General features: G+C 36.2%; 1 protein-coding gene across 1 annotated transcript; it reads right to left on the reverse strand.

Annotated features, from left to right (window-relative positions):
• Window positions 1-5,412: 5,412 nt before the first annotated feature.
• LOC112292441 (BAG-associated GRAM protein 1) lies at window positions 5,413-14,078 on the reverse strand (the record flags this gene model as incomplete). Its single annotated transcript, XM_024540929.3, has 19 exons — window positions 5,413-6,147; window positions 6,536-6,597; window positions 6,940-7,003; window positions 7,514-7,567; window positions 8,055-8,201; window positions 8,449-8,553; window positions 8,655-8,804; window positions 9,120-9,226; window positions 9,549-9,648; window positions 9,988-10,017; window positions 10,192-10,308; window positions 10,434-10,557; window positions 11,123-11,169; window positions 11,367-11,495; window positions 12,040-12,115; window positions 12,318-12,415; window positions 12,611-12,655; window positions 12,878-12,987; window positions 14,054-14,078. Coding segments are annotated over 19 exons (1,743 nt in total), but the record flags the coding sequence as incomplete, so codon positions are not given.
• Window positions 14,079-17,052: the final 2,974 nt, after the last annotated feature.

Here is a 17,052-nt window from a genome sequence, read left to right on the forward strand (position 1 = left end):
TCTATTCCTTTGTTTTTTTAATAATTCTCCTTGAGATTTGTTAATGGTCATTGTAAATTCTACTTTTATTAGAAATTACCTTTGCTGCTACTTGATTTTTTTTTTTTTAGATGATGAGCATAATATGTTTCTTAGAAGAAAAACTAATTGTCGCTTGAAGTCTCTTACTAACAACCTTGCTTCTATAACTTGATCAATTAGTTCAATAATGACCAAGCATGATCTATTGTAAAGTCCTTAATATGGAATAATATTTTGTAACAACATAATAGAACATCCAACCTTGAGCTCTAGGCTAAATGGTGGTAATCCAAATTGACTTAAACTATTCAAATACACAATTGGATTACAACTACTATTGTTGACACCATCTTCCATATTGAGATAAATATGTGAAACTCCAAAAAATCTCTCCATAACATACTTATTTGGATTATCAACATTATAATTTTGTATAAATAGAATGGACCTATTGGTGAAATATTAATCTCTAAGTATTCCATTCTCATTTAATTGTAAAAAGACAACTTAAATCAAATTATTTGATGTTGGATCAATTGTCATACATTTTGGAAGAATCACCATATTTTTTAATTGATCTACAATTGTTGATCCATTTCTAATTTGCAAATAGAAATCATTCTTAAATATATTAAACAAAAACATTAGATTATTAAAAAAAACTCTCAAAAGTAATAAACTTATATAATACATACTTTCAAGAATTTTTTAATAAATAATCAATTTTCATTAAATGAACTTTCCAAATGCATATTTTTGGTCAACTTATAAATTTTAATATTAAACCAAATCTTTAATCATTGCAAAGAAACATTAAGAATCTCTTCTCTTAAGTCTTTAATAACATCATGAATAATTTGCTAAAAATCTCCACTAAAGACTATAGTAATACCACCAAATAACTTATCAGTGCCATTTATATCTTAAAAAGTTTTATTGATTAACTTAGCACAATGTTACATTGTTGCAATGGTACTTCATCTTAAATAATCAGAATTATCTTTTTTAGCACATTTGCATAAGGTGTATTCTTTGCAATATCACAAAACAGATGTTCAACAAAATAGAACAGAATTCTAAAGTATATAGTCCATTTTCCACTTAAAAATTATATTACAATTCTAAAAGAAGCAACATAAAAAATAGTTTTTTTCACTACTTTGAAACTTCATTGTTATGGTATTATAGACAAATGTTTTTTCACTTCCTACTAGTCTTTTTAAAAAATACAACTTTCCAAGATTATTATCTAATAAAATATTGATATCCATAAATGTAGTTCATTACTTATCATTAAACTTTGGTACATGTTCTTCTATTGTTTGTTTTAACTTGTCTTTGTCCTATATCATATATTCCAAAAATATTTGATTTGTAGCATTCTAATTCCTTTTTTATAACAAGATCAATGAAAAATGAGTATGTATTTTGCTTGATTCTTAAATAATTTTATCAAGAAGAAATAGTCCATAATCTAATATAGATCTTTCCATTGGCCTTTTAGTTGCATAATTTTGAATCAATTGGTAATCCACATCATTGCAAAAACTTTTTTTAAACTTGTTCTAGAACTCTTCTAGATGTGTACATAAACATTATAAAAAAATAATAGCAAAAAATGTTCTTAACTACTTCTTCATTTTCATTACAAAGGCTTCTTCTAAGCATTAATCAACTCTTTATTAACTTTCAACAACTCCATTTCTAAGCATGCCTTGTTAAAATTTGGTTAGAGCACTCCATTTATTATATCCAAAACTTCAAATAAATATGATTCTTATACTATCATTAGAAGAAGCCAAAGTTAGAATCTTTCTCTCATAGTAAGATTAAAAAAATAACCTTCTAATTATAAATCCACGTTGTCTTACTATCTACTTCTTTGAGGTTTTGTTCCATATAAAATATTTGAAAAATTCTTGATATTTATATTGCTAAGCAATCTCTATAGATTCACACATTTCAAAAAATGCCATCAAAGTTATTTTTTGTGACTCTCTATGGGCTAAGACTTCAATTACATCATTATTTAGATTAAAAATTATTTGATGCATTCTAGAAAGATGCAATGCCAATTAAACCATATTTGAAACTTTTTCTTGCATTTTTATTCTAAATAAATGCCATACTGCCTTTGGAGCTCTAATATACCATTCATCAATATATTATTTGACCTCATCTTTTTCATTTCTAATTTGCATTGTTATACAATTATGATTTTTTATAGATATACTTGTCAATATAAATATAGCACTTATTATCTTGATAATAACTTTACCTATTGTATTATAAGAGTATCATCACAAATATCAAAGATGAGTACTACATCGATAAGAAATATCACTTACAAATTGAAGAACGTATTTATATAGTAGTACAATTGGAAAAAGTGGCCTTATAGTACAAGTTCTTTAATCTTTCAAAGAAAAAAGATATATATATATATATATATATATATAACAATATCATTCTAGACCTCATCAAATCTTATCTGAATTTATATGATACAAAGTTTCACCTTCAAATTCTTAGGTAAAACATTAAACTTTATTATTATAGGTGAGTCTATTAAAAAAAAATCAAAGTCAGGATCTCTAATAAGTATACACATTTGAATCTGGCATTGATTATTTGTATGCATATAAAAAATATATATTAATAAAAAAAACTAATACAGTAGTGTATATACATTTGAAGCTAGCACAAACTGTCTTCATGTGTATAAAAGGCATGTGCATGTATCAGCATAAGTAAAAATAGCTACAATGTGTAATTAAGCCTTATATATATAATCCTTCAAAAAGCTTATGATTCACAATAACAACAACAAAGGAAAAAAAATAAAAAAATAAAAAAATGTTTCTTGGATTCAGACAAAGATAGACTCAAGTAAATTAATTCCACCATCCAAGGTCAAAGTTTTCACGTGCTTATCAAAAAAATATATTAAAAATCAATTATTGCAAAAGCATTACAAGCAATTTAATCCCAAGAAAAAATCAACCAACTAATTGTTGGTTTTTTTTAATCTTAGAATCAATCTACCTGAGGTCTTCAAAACCAAACCTAGTCTCTATCAACAGGGGCAAACCTTCTAGCAATCTACTAGATGCAACAACGACCTCATCATGCACAACATTTAAAATCAAAACCAATCATTTGATCCATTGAAGCCGATACCTAAAATCTAAACCAATCTTCTAATCTAATGAAATCAACACTTGAAATACTTTCATACTTCCAACCTCCATCTAGTCATCAAAGAATAAATGTTTACATTGTGGCTTCTTTACTCTTTTTGTTGTCAAGGGTGGACTTTCTCATAGCTTGCTACATACAATACCTACCTTATCATGTAGAACATCTTGGGTGCACATATAAACCTTCATTACAAATTCCTACCTACATAATCTCACATCCCTTCTAGCAAACTCCTATATACATATTCTCACCTCTCTACCTACAAATCCTTAATTACATTCACATTGATTCACACCAATTATTTCATCGTCATTAATGAGAAGAGAATTTTCTAGTTGATCATATTTGTTTGATATCTAATACAATATATTGATAGCTTCATATCTTGCAAGAAGGAGAGGGTGATAGATTCTAACACACAACATATAACACAACTCAATGGAGAATACAACACAATGGCAAGTACAATATCTACCACTTGGGCTACAATCCTAGTAGACAAAAAATTCAAGGTCTCAACAACTTAGTTCTTAGAGATATTCAAGGCCCCAACTACTTTACATTCCCCAAGTTCTTAAAGTTCCCTTCTCAACATCCAATCAAAATGTATTTTTGTCTCCTTATCATATACCCAATTAAAGTGCATTCTACAATATAATATTCTTTAAACAATATAAAACTTATAAGCATATAAAACTAAATATATTTACTAATAAAAATAATATACCTTATATAAATAATTTTAAAACAAATTCAAAAAACTTGCCATATAAATAGATTTTTAAGTCAATGATGTGGTTTTTTTTTTCTTATCCTTCAATTGATTGATTTTTCAATTATAAAATTATAAAATATTTTTAAAAAAGTAAGTTATATTTAAATTTGGGTAGTTTTCAATTTAGTATTTGTTTATAAATAACAAAGTATCTAAGTTTTAAAAGACAATAAATCAAGATGTTAATAAATAAAGAATCAATTAAATAACAAAATAATTATAAATACAACTTTGTACAAATCCATGTACAAATCTAAATTTAAGTTTATAAATAAAAATCATATATATAACTTTTAGAATTTAATACTAAATTAAAACATTGACATTTAAAATTTTAAAACAAAAATTCTTATATATTATGAAAAATAATACAAAATATTATAAATGTATAACAATTTCATATTTTTTACAAATAATTATTGTAACTTGTTTGCAATGTTAGACTTTAATATTATGTTGACAATTGCAAATATTTTAATACAATAGTGTCTGGTTAAAAAAATCCATTAGGACAAGGAAAAACTTTTCTCTTAACTAGACATTTTTTATAACCAAACATCACACTATTCTCCATGTCTTTGGAATGGTGTGCGCTTAGAGCTTGGAACATTGCAAATCCAATTGATAGTATCGGTATCCACAGCTGTGTTGTGCGGGTTGGAGACAATGGCATTTGCATAGAGGAGCAAAAAGTTGCTATTCATGAGATGCGTTATGCATTGTGTTGGCTGAGGTGGTACTTGTTCATTACAGAGTATTGATCCTAACCAAACTTTTCTCTTACTAGTTCATGAAAAACATGGGACAGTGTTCCTTCAAAAAAAAACGGGACAGTGTTCTTATCCATTTTTTTTTCTCCTAAGTATTTTTTTCCTAATCAAACACCACTGTATAATATTTATTATCCTTTGATTATATTTTTGATGTTTCTTTTGAAGGATGTTCTTAGGGTCCAATATATTATGCTTTTTAAATACTTAAATATTTTAATTGAATATTTTATGTAATATATATATATATATATATATATATATATATGTGATTTATTTTTTTTGGGTAATTGAAGTGCATAGTTTCGCCTGAATTTACAATTGCACTTCAATTATAAAGTAAATATTATTAAATATAATTTTGATTTGTTTCATTGGCAATGTGCCACACCTTGGATGAACTTATCAAAATATTTAAATTGTATGAAGTTTGTTTCAATATCATTCAACAAACCCATAGTTTAGATTCCTTCATGTTTAATTCAACACGTTTAAATGTGAATGTTTCTTGTGATGTTTGTTTAAACAGGTCTCAGTAAAAATTTAAAAAATAATAAAAAATAAAAAATAAAAAATAATCAAAATGATACACAATTGAAATTAAAGACCAGTAATTGTTGCTTTGAAGGCCATTCTATTAGATACTGCGTTGGAATTCATACATTATGAATATATGCAACTTGCTTATAACAAGGATACACTTTACTTCAAATATGGCTACTCGATGTGAAAGCAACAACCATGACGGATAAATGTGAGTCTAGTTAAGGAAGGGATGATTGCACTCGTCATTAAACTGAACATACACGAGCGTCTCAAAATCCCAAGTCTACAAATCATCATGACAACCCATTCCAGAAACTTAAAATCTTGATAGGTTCCTGCCCAAGACACTCAGCACAATTCAACTTCTGACACAATAAGTTCAATTCTGTTTGTATTTCGGCAACTATACTCAGGACCACCTCACCGTGTCCATCTGAGAAGTCCCCTCCAGGGTACTCAACGCACCAAACCTCTCAGCCTTGCTGGTACACCCCGTATCAGCATGGAGGCTCTGCTGCCACGGAGACGGCTACTGACACTCTCGTTTGAGCCGCCAGTGAAATACACTGAGTCGATCACCGTGTCTGCAATTCAATCCGTTTGAATCAACTGTTATCATGTATCTATAACCCTTAAATGCTTTGCTGTTCAAACTTTGTCGCTCGCAACAAAGCCGAGATCTTAGTTTGTGGCTATGGGTTCTCCCAGGATCGATCCTATAGCACCCACGCTGCCAACGTCTGCTTCATCAGGTGCCTTTTCTTGCAAATCCTCCTTGGCTCTTGCAAGCTCCTTCCGAGCCAGCTCTATAAAAAGCTCCGCATCTTGCTTCATCTGAGTAGACAATTGAGTTTGTGAATTGTCTGGGACGGTGTGGTCACGATTTCTCAAAAAAATCCCGTCCAACCTCATGCAGGAAGTCCAACAATCATCCGAAGCTTTTAACACCACTACAGTGTGGAACGTGAATATGTCCAGGTAATGTAATATCACTTCCACCGCTCCGACAGTGGGTCGCAACAAATGATAATGAAAAATGTAGTTTACACCAGAGCCGCAAGAAGCAGTTTCAACCAAAGAAACAGTTTCCCACATGCGAGTGGGACACAACAGCAAGCCCATCTCATGAATGCTCAACAATAAACGAGTTATCTCAAATACTCAATCAACCATGCAACATGCTGCAAAGTGTTAATACACTTAAAAGCGTAAATCCAATTACCTCCAACACCGTTCCAGACTTGATCTTCGATTGCATGAGACACCACTTTTGAAAATGTGCCCCTGTTCAAAATCCACATCAAGAGCAGCTCAAAATGAATTGGGGTGCGACCGTCTTCGAAGGGATTAAATCTAGAGAGTACCATAAACGTGGCAGTGGATCCAATCACCTTCCGCAATCCATACAACCCTCTCCGATTAATTCTCAACTAGCCTTAGCACAACCATCATGCGAGTCACAAACACCAGCGACAAAATAAGTTTCGAGCACTTCTCGTAGTGTTTTGTCACACTCCTTTCCATGCCCACAATGCCCTTGATAGACAAATTACACAAGGGGGAGCTCACGTCCAAACATTCACAGAGAAATAACATGATTTTTGGAACTTTCGTCACATTCCTTACCAACTTTAACAATCAAACTGCATATAGATTTTGACTTCGTCTCAAATATCCACTTTGCATGCACCTGCCAATACGACACAACTTAGAGAAATCACATCCATAGATATCTTCTCTAAGACCTAGCATGAATACTACACTAGCGAGTCTCGAAACCTTCACCAAAGAAAACAAGGTAAGCATAATGTAGACCGTCAGAGAGATGGAAAAACGCTTCAGAAACATCGCTGCAGTCCAAAACCCTATCCGTCGACTCCAGCAGTGTTTCTTGAGCGCTTATCCATCCTCTCCAACATCCTCTAATAATGCGAGCTACTAGTACATTCGATGCTGTGCAAGTGCTGAAAGTGTGTGTCAGACATGCCACAGACTACACATTGTTCTTGATCACTCTCCGCACGTCTGAATCGTTCAGCACATACGACAAATTGATATATGTGCGGCTATATTCCAGATGAAGATTGAATCAACACAAGATGGCATTTTAATTCCACCCTCGTCACCTCATAGGCAAGCCACGTTCAGAAAAAATGAACATAAGAGCTTCGTTCCTGCAGACGTCATTGACAAACAGTACCTCAAAGTATGTTCCGAAAGGCACGTCATGAATTTGTGACACGGCTTCGAAAACCTGCAAACACGAACCACAAGAATCAGCCTTCACATCCAGAAACAAAATCTCAAAACCACTCTGCAAAGCGTCTCACACACACGAGCATGTGACATATAAAACACCAGATTCCAAGGAAGGAAATCTCAGACCCCTTAGATGAGAGTTATAAGATCGAACATCTATTACTGAACCTGGACACTAGAGAGTTTACAGACCTCAAAAAAAGTTCCAATGTATACCTCTCTCCAATGTGACGGGGGAGAATTTCAAGTAGGATCGAAAAATCACAGACAAAATCTAAGTGTTCCTTGCAGCATCTCATGGCACTTACTGGTGCATAATTGTCACAAGGTGCCCAAGCAGAGCCCCAAGAAGAAAGCCTAGGTCCAAAAAGAGGGATGTGATGGAATGTGTTTAAGGCACAGTTTGTCACTTAAAAAATAATCCAGGATCGTCAGTTTGCCGAAATACCTACAATAACAAGTAGGGGACCAGTACAACAAACCAGGACTTTCTTGTCATTCGAAAACGCCGCATGTTGCCACACAGTAACGGCGGTGTCTGGAGGACACATTGGACTCCGGCATATCGAACGATAAGTCACCTTCCGAGTGAAACCGCCATATTGTTCCGTGTCTTCCCATTTTCCAATCTGCCACGTCATACAATATTGTCGTAAACTCCATAAGCAAGCATCCTTGCCAGCACAGCTTCTCACAAACATCCCGTGTCAATGGTCGGAATGTCTTCACATTGTTTCCAACATAAATGAAACAGTAAATTTCAACTATTAACCTCGGAAGGATGAAAACTCAAGCCACATTAACGAGCTGCGTAAATAGTGAATACGTCAACTGAAACTTTCTGACAGCATTTGAGCTATAGAGGCAGAACATCACCTTTAACTCCGAATCCTTTCGAAAATCACAATACTTTTGCATAAACTGAGAGTCGTCCGTCAAACAAACTGCAAAATATTCTTCAGCTGTGCACGGCAAGTCAACCTGGCAAATCATCCTCAGCAAGTCATCTTCTCTAATAAGCTGACGGCGCAATTAATGAAATAAATCTTCTACCAAGTGGGCAAGCGAAATCACAAACTCACGTTGATAACCTCAGACAGAACGTCGTCCTTAAGAAACGGCTGTATCACGATTGGGCTTTCATTTTGTACTGGAATATCATTTTGGTCATCAATCTCCTCAGGCACCCGAAATGACCCGCTTTTTGTTCTCATCGATGAGACATGTTGCTCCTAAACATATGCAAGAAAAAACAAAGACCGATTTGTCAAATTTTCGTGTACACATTCACAGTCCTCTGTAATGTGACGACTCCATTGACCCACACATACATCAACTGTTCCCAAGTAAACATAGAAGACAGCGATAGAATGCAACTTTTCACAAGTTCATCGTTGCAGTAACCAAACTGCACGAGCAGAAAGTGGTCGGTAGATTATCTCATGGCAACAACAAATGGGCATCAAATTTCTGAGCTACCTGTGCTTGGTGCAATTAAAAAGTGCTGGTTTCAATCATAAAATAGTGGAGAAGGCAATCGAAGACACCTCTTTTGCAGTCTCCTGCATGGCAGTGAACTTTTTCAAAGCTCGTTCAAGTGCTCTGAATGCTTGGTTTCGATTCCAGAATGATGCGAACTTGTACTTTGATCTGCCTGCACCAATCACAAGTGAAGCTCAACGACAGACTGGCATCCTCACGGCACCCTCCTAAGAATATGAGCACGAGAAATGGATCTATTCTTAAACCCTGGCGCCCTCATGGGATACATCAGTACAGAATCACAACAGTAGATTGATTTCCCAAATCATAGCCAAAGATTCTATATCCACCACGGATTTTCAAAGCCACTCATCAGCTTCTGATTCACTTGAAATTGGACTTTTTCCACAACAAACCCTTCAAAAAGAAGCAACATGCAAGTATTACTTTGATCAGGATAGTACGGACTAATAAACCAGGATGAAGTTGTTTACCATCAACACTAACCAAAGGAGGCACGCCTTGACCACCTGAACCTGATCGCAGTGTGATTGTTATGGCCGGATTAATGAGCGAATGGTGACTCTTCTTTACCTGCTCTCCGCCAAACCACACCCATTGCATCAGCGGCCATAGTCATGCATCCCATTCAGCACTTTACATTGCTATGATCAAAGTATCAACGTCCCCTAAGTGCAATATACCAAGATCAACACACCAACATTACGCTTCTTTTCTACAGACGCCAACAGACGAGGACTCATGATAAACTTGGTAACGCAGCTACTTTGCGTGTTGCACCGAAAAGTAGCAGACTGTTAAGAAAAGTGTTAGACCAAGAATTCCTGCCAATTCGAGGTTCTAGTTGTATATATCATACAAGCAGGTCCATTGCAGGACTGGCAAGCACCAGAAACTTCCAGAGATACTTACCTCTTCAATGTCGTCATACGGCAAAACAATCTGCACGTTCACGATCGGAGGTGTTCAAATCGCAATCACATAGCAACGTGAGAGTTGATCCAAGGACCAGAAAATACTAGCCGGTACAAGACTGTCATCAAAAACTTAGAACTAGTTTGTTGTAAAAGAGTAACCACCAAGACAAAAACCACGCGGATGTATGCAAATGATAACCTTCATCTGCTTCGCAAACACGTTAGAGTGAAAACAAATATGCCAGGCCGAAAGATACATTCGCCCGTGGTATAGGAACGATCTTTCCAGAGCACACGAGTAACTGTGCTCAATCACCTGCATCGGCCAAAAGCACTGTCATCCAGAGCACCTACGGACTATAGGTACCAAATCCAGCTCTGCTAAACCAATATATTGCGAAGAAACCTATTCTAGGAAGACGGAAGGCAACACGAAGGTACCTCGTCTGGGGGTAGTTCAAAAATGAGCTGAAGAGGTCCAGGCTTCTGCCGCACCTCTGTCCCAACAGGTTTATCAAGGGATAATCTTCGACGGGCTACAACCCCGAGATGCCCACTCAAATTTCTGCACATATGTGACATACAATAATCACAAGAACGATTACCTTCACAACAACAGTTGCGAGTTTTCCAAAAAGTATCTTCACTGCCAGCGCTGTTTTAATTCACGGTCTATGCTCGAGGAAGAAAATACTTTTTGAATATCATGTGGTATTCCAGTACCTTACAATTTGTGCTGCAACATAAACTTTTTGTACACATACATATTCATAATCAACGACAAGAGCTAAATATATACTTTCATAATTAAAAGCCGCTGAAAAATAGATAGCCAAGTAACTCATGATGGAAACTGCTTCTGAATCCATTGTAGGACAACAAATAGCACGGTTTATCATATCAACGAGTCAAGGGTTCTTGGAGAAATTTCTCTTCCCATTGCTGACGCCATGCCACTTCAACTGCCCAGTTTAAAACTACAATCGCATTAATGAAGGAAATAATCTTTTGAGGGACAATGATTTTATGCCTCGAAGACAGATATGAGTATCATAGTTACCAAACCGTTTGTTTTAGTAACCATTTAACGGGGATTTGTGTCGGTGTAAAAAATGTGCCAGTGGTCTCACCCAGACTGACTAACAGGATAACGCTTAGTCGCCACTTGGAGACACACCTATGTCCACATCCAAGACATGGTTCTGCATGAGATTGATGTGTCGAAATTTGTAGCTTGAGTAACAATAGATTCATGTCGATGAAATAGCGTGAGCGAAGAATATTCCTTAATTGGGGTTGAAATATTTACAAGATAAAAAAAACTAAGTGAAGGTCTCTTGCTGTAAACAATGTGCCATAGCAGCGAGTGCTTACCTGACCAGAAGCGCTATCCAGTGTACACCACATAGCCTCGGTTTGACCCTCCTCCGTTATGTCAAGGGTGGTTGATCCAAGTGATGTGCTCTTCCAAACAATATCCCAATCAAAGATGGCAACTTTAATCTGCAAATTCAACCCTTTAGCAAATTCTGATAGGGGCAACTAAACTTAACCGAGAAACTGCGAATTAGTTAGGCATTTTACAAATTTTTATTATGATCTGAAACTTACTAGAGGTTCAAAAAAGTGATACAAAGTGGATTAAAAAAAATAGAGCACGTTCTCAAGAGATACAAGACTCCAGATGATATTTATGTTTCCTTCTTCATGCGCGCAATTACAAATCTATCTCGAGTATGCAGTTTTGCGAATCTTCCATTCAGGAAAACAGCCGTGTCCGTAAATATGGCGGCAATCATGTTATCTTTACTGTCCAACAATTAGCTACAGCACATTTGCACGAAAATTCATTTATTTACTCATACAAATAAATTTACTTCACAAGAACAGAATCACATTTCCACATCTTGCTAGCTAATCTGACTCCATCACAGAATAAAAAAACATCTTCAAGTCCCACGCTACTTCGATGGTGTGAATGCACGAAGAGACGGATCTCATTAGAATTAATAAAGAAAGATGCACAATGATGTCCTTACGCATTTACCTGCACAGGCAAGTCTTCCGCATAGAAGTCAAATTCCTCACCCCATGCTGGATTCCTCGAGCTCGGAACCACAGAGCTGCAATACAAAATGAGAAATCAACATTGTTAAACCACTGAACCAGTCCATTTGAGCTTTAGACCTTACGAGACTCGTACAACTCATCGTGAATTGTAGACCGACTTGAATACGGCAAGGTATTTAAAGCAACGTCATGCTAAATCTGTGTACCAATCAACTAGGAATATCTAAATTACAAACTATGATATGACTCGATCACCTGAATCGCTTCTGTGTCCCACATTCGATGATAGCGTAAGGATCTGATGTGCCATTCAAACTTGCTGAAATCAAGTTCCTAGCTGCAAGGAGTTCGAACTGTTCAAAATAAATCAACCATGGTGAATAGGTCAGTTATTGCCCCAATAGAAAAAGGTGGGAATCTGCTAGTACACCAACAATTTCTACTCATGCCATTTCGCATATAAGTTAGATAAATGCTCACTGATATAACTGCATTTGTACAAGTTTTCCTTTCTTTTTAATTTGACGTAATTCAGTATGGACCCTTACCCGAATCAAATACACAAATAATCCATCCCAGTCATTCGTCACCCCCTGCACAATGGATAGCACAAGTTGCTTCAGCTGAATAAATATTTACGTTTAATACAACAGGCAAAATTTTCTTAAATCTAAGGTCAACCACACAGCATCTATCTTGCATCAGATTTCAAGAAAGTCAAATAAAAAATGTTCGAGACTTTCAACTCACACGCACTGCAGCATTAAGATAGTAAATACATAAGTCTTTAAACAGTGAGTTTCTATCATCCTCACCCGAACAACGGCTTGAGCAGTTGTGCTGCTCAAAACTACGTCCTCAAGTTCTGGAATTGCTGGAAGATGTAACACTTTCTCTTCTACAATATCTTTAGATGTATCATCCCCTGCAAGGAAATGCTGGTAGCAGCTCAGGAGGAATATAAATACCACAGCAGCTGCCAATGATAGGTTTATTTCCCCCCATGACGGAATAAAAACATCCATCGCCATCTTTTGCAGACCGATCATTTGCATGACTCTTACAGTCACTTCTTCATAAATTATTCAACTAGCTTCATTTCGACTTTTTGATGGTTCTGCTGAAAACTTGAGGCTGCAAAGTACAGTCAGAGGATTTCACAAAGACGACAGCGCTCGCTGGCATCGTCGACAATGTGTCGTTAAAGAATTATCGATTCTCACTAGGAGGTGAGACGACCTGTTCCATAGTGACGAACCACTAAAATGATTCAATAAAGAATAATCCAACGAAACATTGAAAACAAGTCCAATAATGGAACTCCGAACAGTAATTGCAGTGCAAAGCACGCCCATTCATGACCTAAGTCATGCATCCCTTGAATAACATGTCTATCAACTCCCCTCGCTCAAGTGATGAACAGGTGCAAGAAGTGAGAAGCCCAGAAGTGTGATCTGTTTCTGAGGGACTTGAAATTGTGCCAATATTCTCTAAGCTTCAAAGATTATTCAGACTTTTCAAACTGTTCGAGTTTGATATGTGAGCATCAGAAATCAAGGGCATACCTACAAGAAATAAGACAACTTCTCCGATATCAATTCTAGTAAGACCCACTCAAAATCAACTGCTGTAACATTTCAGCCGAGTATGGTACTGATATTGATTTACAAACAAGGCTGGCAAAGCAATAACTCAAAAGTTGGTGGTTAAGATTACGAGAGCATTTCTGCTAAGAGGACCACGATGGCAAAACCTTTACGTCGATTTGTGCGGAAGATCTTGACTATGACCATCATATTGTAAAGTCGTCATTTGCAACAGAAAAGATCCAAAGCAGAACTCGACACCACTAAACCCTAAACTTAGAGCCAATTTTCTGGTACATCGCATCTTCAGTGTTATATGTTGCATTCATACCGAAGCTATCTGTTAATAGATGTTCTGAAAAATGGAAGCAGCTCAAGAGACAGGGTAAATTATGAGATATGTACGAGAGATGTAGAATCGATGACTCAGTCAGTGGGGGTAAGCCCTGTGCACTTCAGCCGCTTCATGAATTGAAAAATAACGACAGACTCCAATGATACGGAGCTGCGAAAGCAGACACATCGAGGAGCAAAATCAGTAAGAAGTGCTTTGAAGCAACGAAGCTGAAACTTACATATGCCCGGTGATTACAAATGCTCGAGTGATGGAGATTAAAAAAACAGTATGGTGCGTACAGGTCCTCGGTTTCAAGAGCGTGGAAGTAGTATTCGAGGTGCCAAGCAGTAGATATTCAGAAGTTAAAGTGGACACATCCCATTGCTCCTCCAGTTTCAGATCGTTGAATTGTGTGTGTAAGGACAATAACCTTACCCTCAGCTAATAATCAAAATTACACAAAGCTCCACAATATCGACTAAAAGAGCCCGATCGGAAGTTTCAGTTGTAGCTGTGCAGCTACAGAATGGTGTGTACATGCAACGAACAATCGCGAGAAGGATCTGAGCAGGAACGAGTCGACTAATCGACGAAATACAGGTAGTTGAAACCTTCGAGGCCACTCCCACACGTTTGAAACCGCATCCCTCGCCACCTAACTCTACAAAAGGAAGCTTCCAGAGCCCTTACCAAGAAACAAGTATAAGAACCTATCTAGCATCATCAGGTAAGCCGAGCGAAATCCCCTCAATGTTCATCCTTCGTTTTCTCTTCACCAGAACAATCATCCACAAGCTGCAACTCACCACCGAAAACTACCGAGGAGGAAGCAAGTGCAAGACACATACTCATCGCACTTGCGTCAAGTGCATCAAATCCTCCTTCACAAATAATTCCATGGCCCTTTCCTTCCCGGCGCAATCAAAATCCCGTCCAAAAAAAAAGGGGAAAGAAAAGTCGTTTGGCAATCGCGATCTAGTAACTATACCACATCTTCCCTCCCTTGACCCCCCCAAACCCAGACACGAATCACTCGTTGAGCTCCCTCCACTTCACCGAACCTTCCCCTCCTGCATACCAAAGAACCTCAACAGTTTATCGAATAGACGTGTTCACCACACAGCCAATTCAATGCTGCAACGCTTAGCGTTTGCCCCGATTCCACACTCCAAATGGTTAAAAACCAGCCATTATCTTGCGCTCATGCTTCAAGCGCTGTCTAACAACGATCGTGGTCTCATAGAAAAGCAAGACTTGCGTTTTCCAAACGAGGTTTTGCGGGTTTCCTCACTACCTACTGGTGATCCCGTTACTTGTGCCCTGGAGCCCCTCTTCACACCGGCAAACGTTACTTGTTGCGTGGAATGAAATGCTTTTGATCCTCCATTTTCTAGGTCCGAGCATGTAGCCAAATCTTTTGGAAGGGTGGGTGATGTGGCGCCAGGTCAGCATGGAGGCGACTTCCCACGGAATAGTACCCTCCAGAAGCGCGGGAGGCGCAACAGTCTTTTAAAGCCCTCCTCCCACTTCGTACCTTGTGTACCACACCCCCCTTCCCAGCGTACTGGTCGGTAATAGGGGTCTGGATTCTCCTTCCAAGTAGGATGTGCCGAGGATGCATGCCCACGTGGTTGTCCACGTGACCAATTCCACGTGGTAAGTGCCACCGTGGCAAGTCTATGCGATCTGTTCAATAAACCCGCCTCCCTTCCTTGACCATGTGATAGGTGGCCGGCTTTTGAAACAAGGCCATTCAAAATCTTAAATGAAGATGTTGATACGTATCCATCCGTCTTTCAATGAGGGAGAGCTCCAAAATCTGATGTGGCAACCCATGTTGTTTTTTTTCGTAAATATACTAAAGACGCAACTTGGAATAATGAGTCAAATAAAAATAATGTTAATTCCAAAAATATTTTATTACCACTTGAGAAGATGCATAATTTAAACAGTCTATTAGTAGCTTAGAGAAAACATACATGAACTGTCATCTGCTTTCAATGGAAAATCTTAAGAAACTCTAATCTATTTGCTATCGGTCCAATAGGTGTTTTGGCATTTGAGCCCCGGTAATTCATTTTTAATGGTATTTTTCTAATTTTACAACATGAACTTGTTATTTAGAATCAATCACTTCATTCAAAAAACACATTTAGATATACAACAATAAATAAATGAATAAATAAAATAAAATAAAACATGTACAAACTTTAATTGAATGTACCTCTACTAAGTTTATTTATTTTATTTTGATTGTGAATGTTAATAAATTATGTATGTATATATATATATATATATATATACATACATATATGTGTGGGTGTGTGTCTATTGCCACAAACATCATTTATAAAACCATCTTATAATCAAATTTTATATAATTGTTTTGGATTTGATTTTATGAGTCAACAAAGATTAAAATAATAATAATAATAATAATAATAATAATAACTTGTGTTTATTTTTTCTAATTTACTTATTTCTATTTACATATCTCATTGATGTTATGATTATTTAAAACAAAAACAAACAAAAAACCTGCTAGAAAAAAACATCCCCAAAATAAACCAAGTATAAAGATGTATAGGGTAAGGGATAGAATCAGCCTCTTGTAGAGAGATCAACTTGAGTTTGTGCCACCAAGATGGCCTGCACTGTAAATAACAATATCAATAGTTATAGAATAGTATTTAACCTAAGTGAATGAAGAAATAGCCATTTTAAACCATGCAAAGTTTAATAAGTATAATTTTAAGAGGCTATAACCTACAGTAATTTTTTTGCATGAGAGTGCAAAGGAAGGAGTTTCTTCCATGGATGCACATGAAATAGGACATGACTTTGGATCTATGTGTCATTAGGCTTGCAAGGTGCACTTTGTTTGTGAAGAGATTATGGTCTGTATGTAATTGCCAAATTGAATGTGCATGCCAACTTATACTAAATCCAAGAAGGATGATGTTTTTTTCAAACCCACTAATATTATATGCTAGTATTTGAATAACTATGTGAAGGTTGCTCTGAACCAATATGTATATCCTCTTCTGTTTTCTTTTACTGTGATATT

This window comes from Physcomitrium patens, chromosome 15, assembly GCF_059467195.1.
Source record: "Physcomitrium patens ecotype Gransden chromosome 15, ASM5946719v1, whole genome shotgun sequence".
NCBI lineage: Eukaryota > Viridiplantae > Streptophyta > Bryopsida > Funariales > Funariaceae > Physcomitrium > Physcomitrium patens.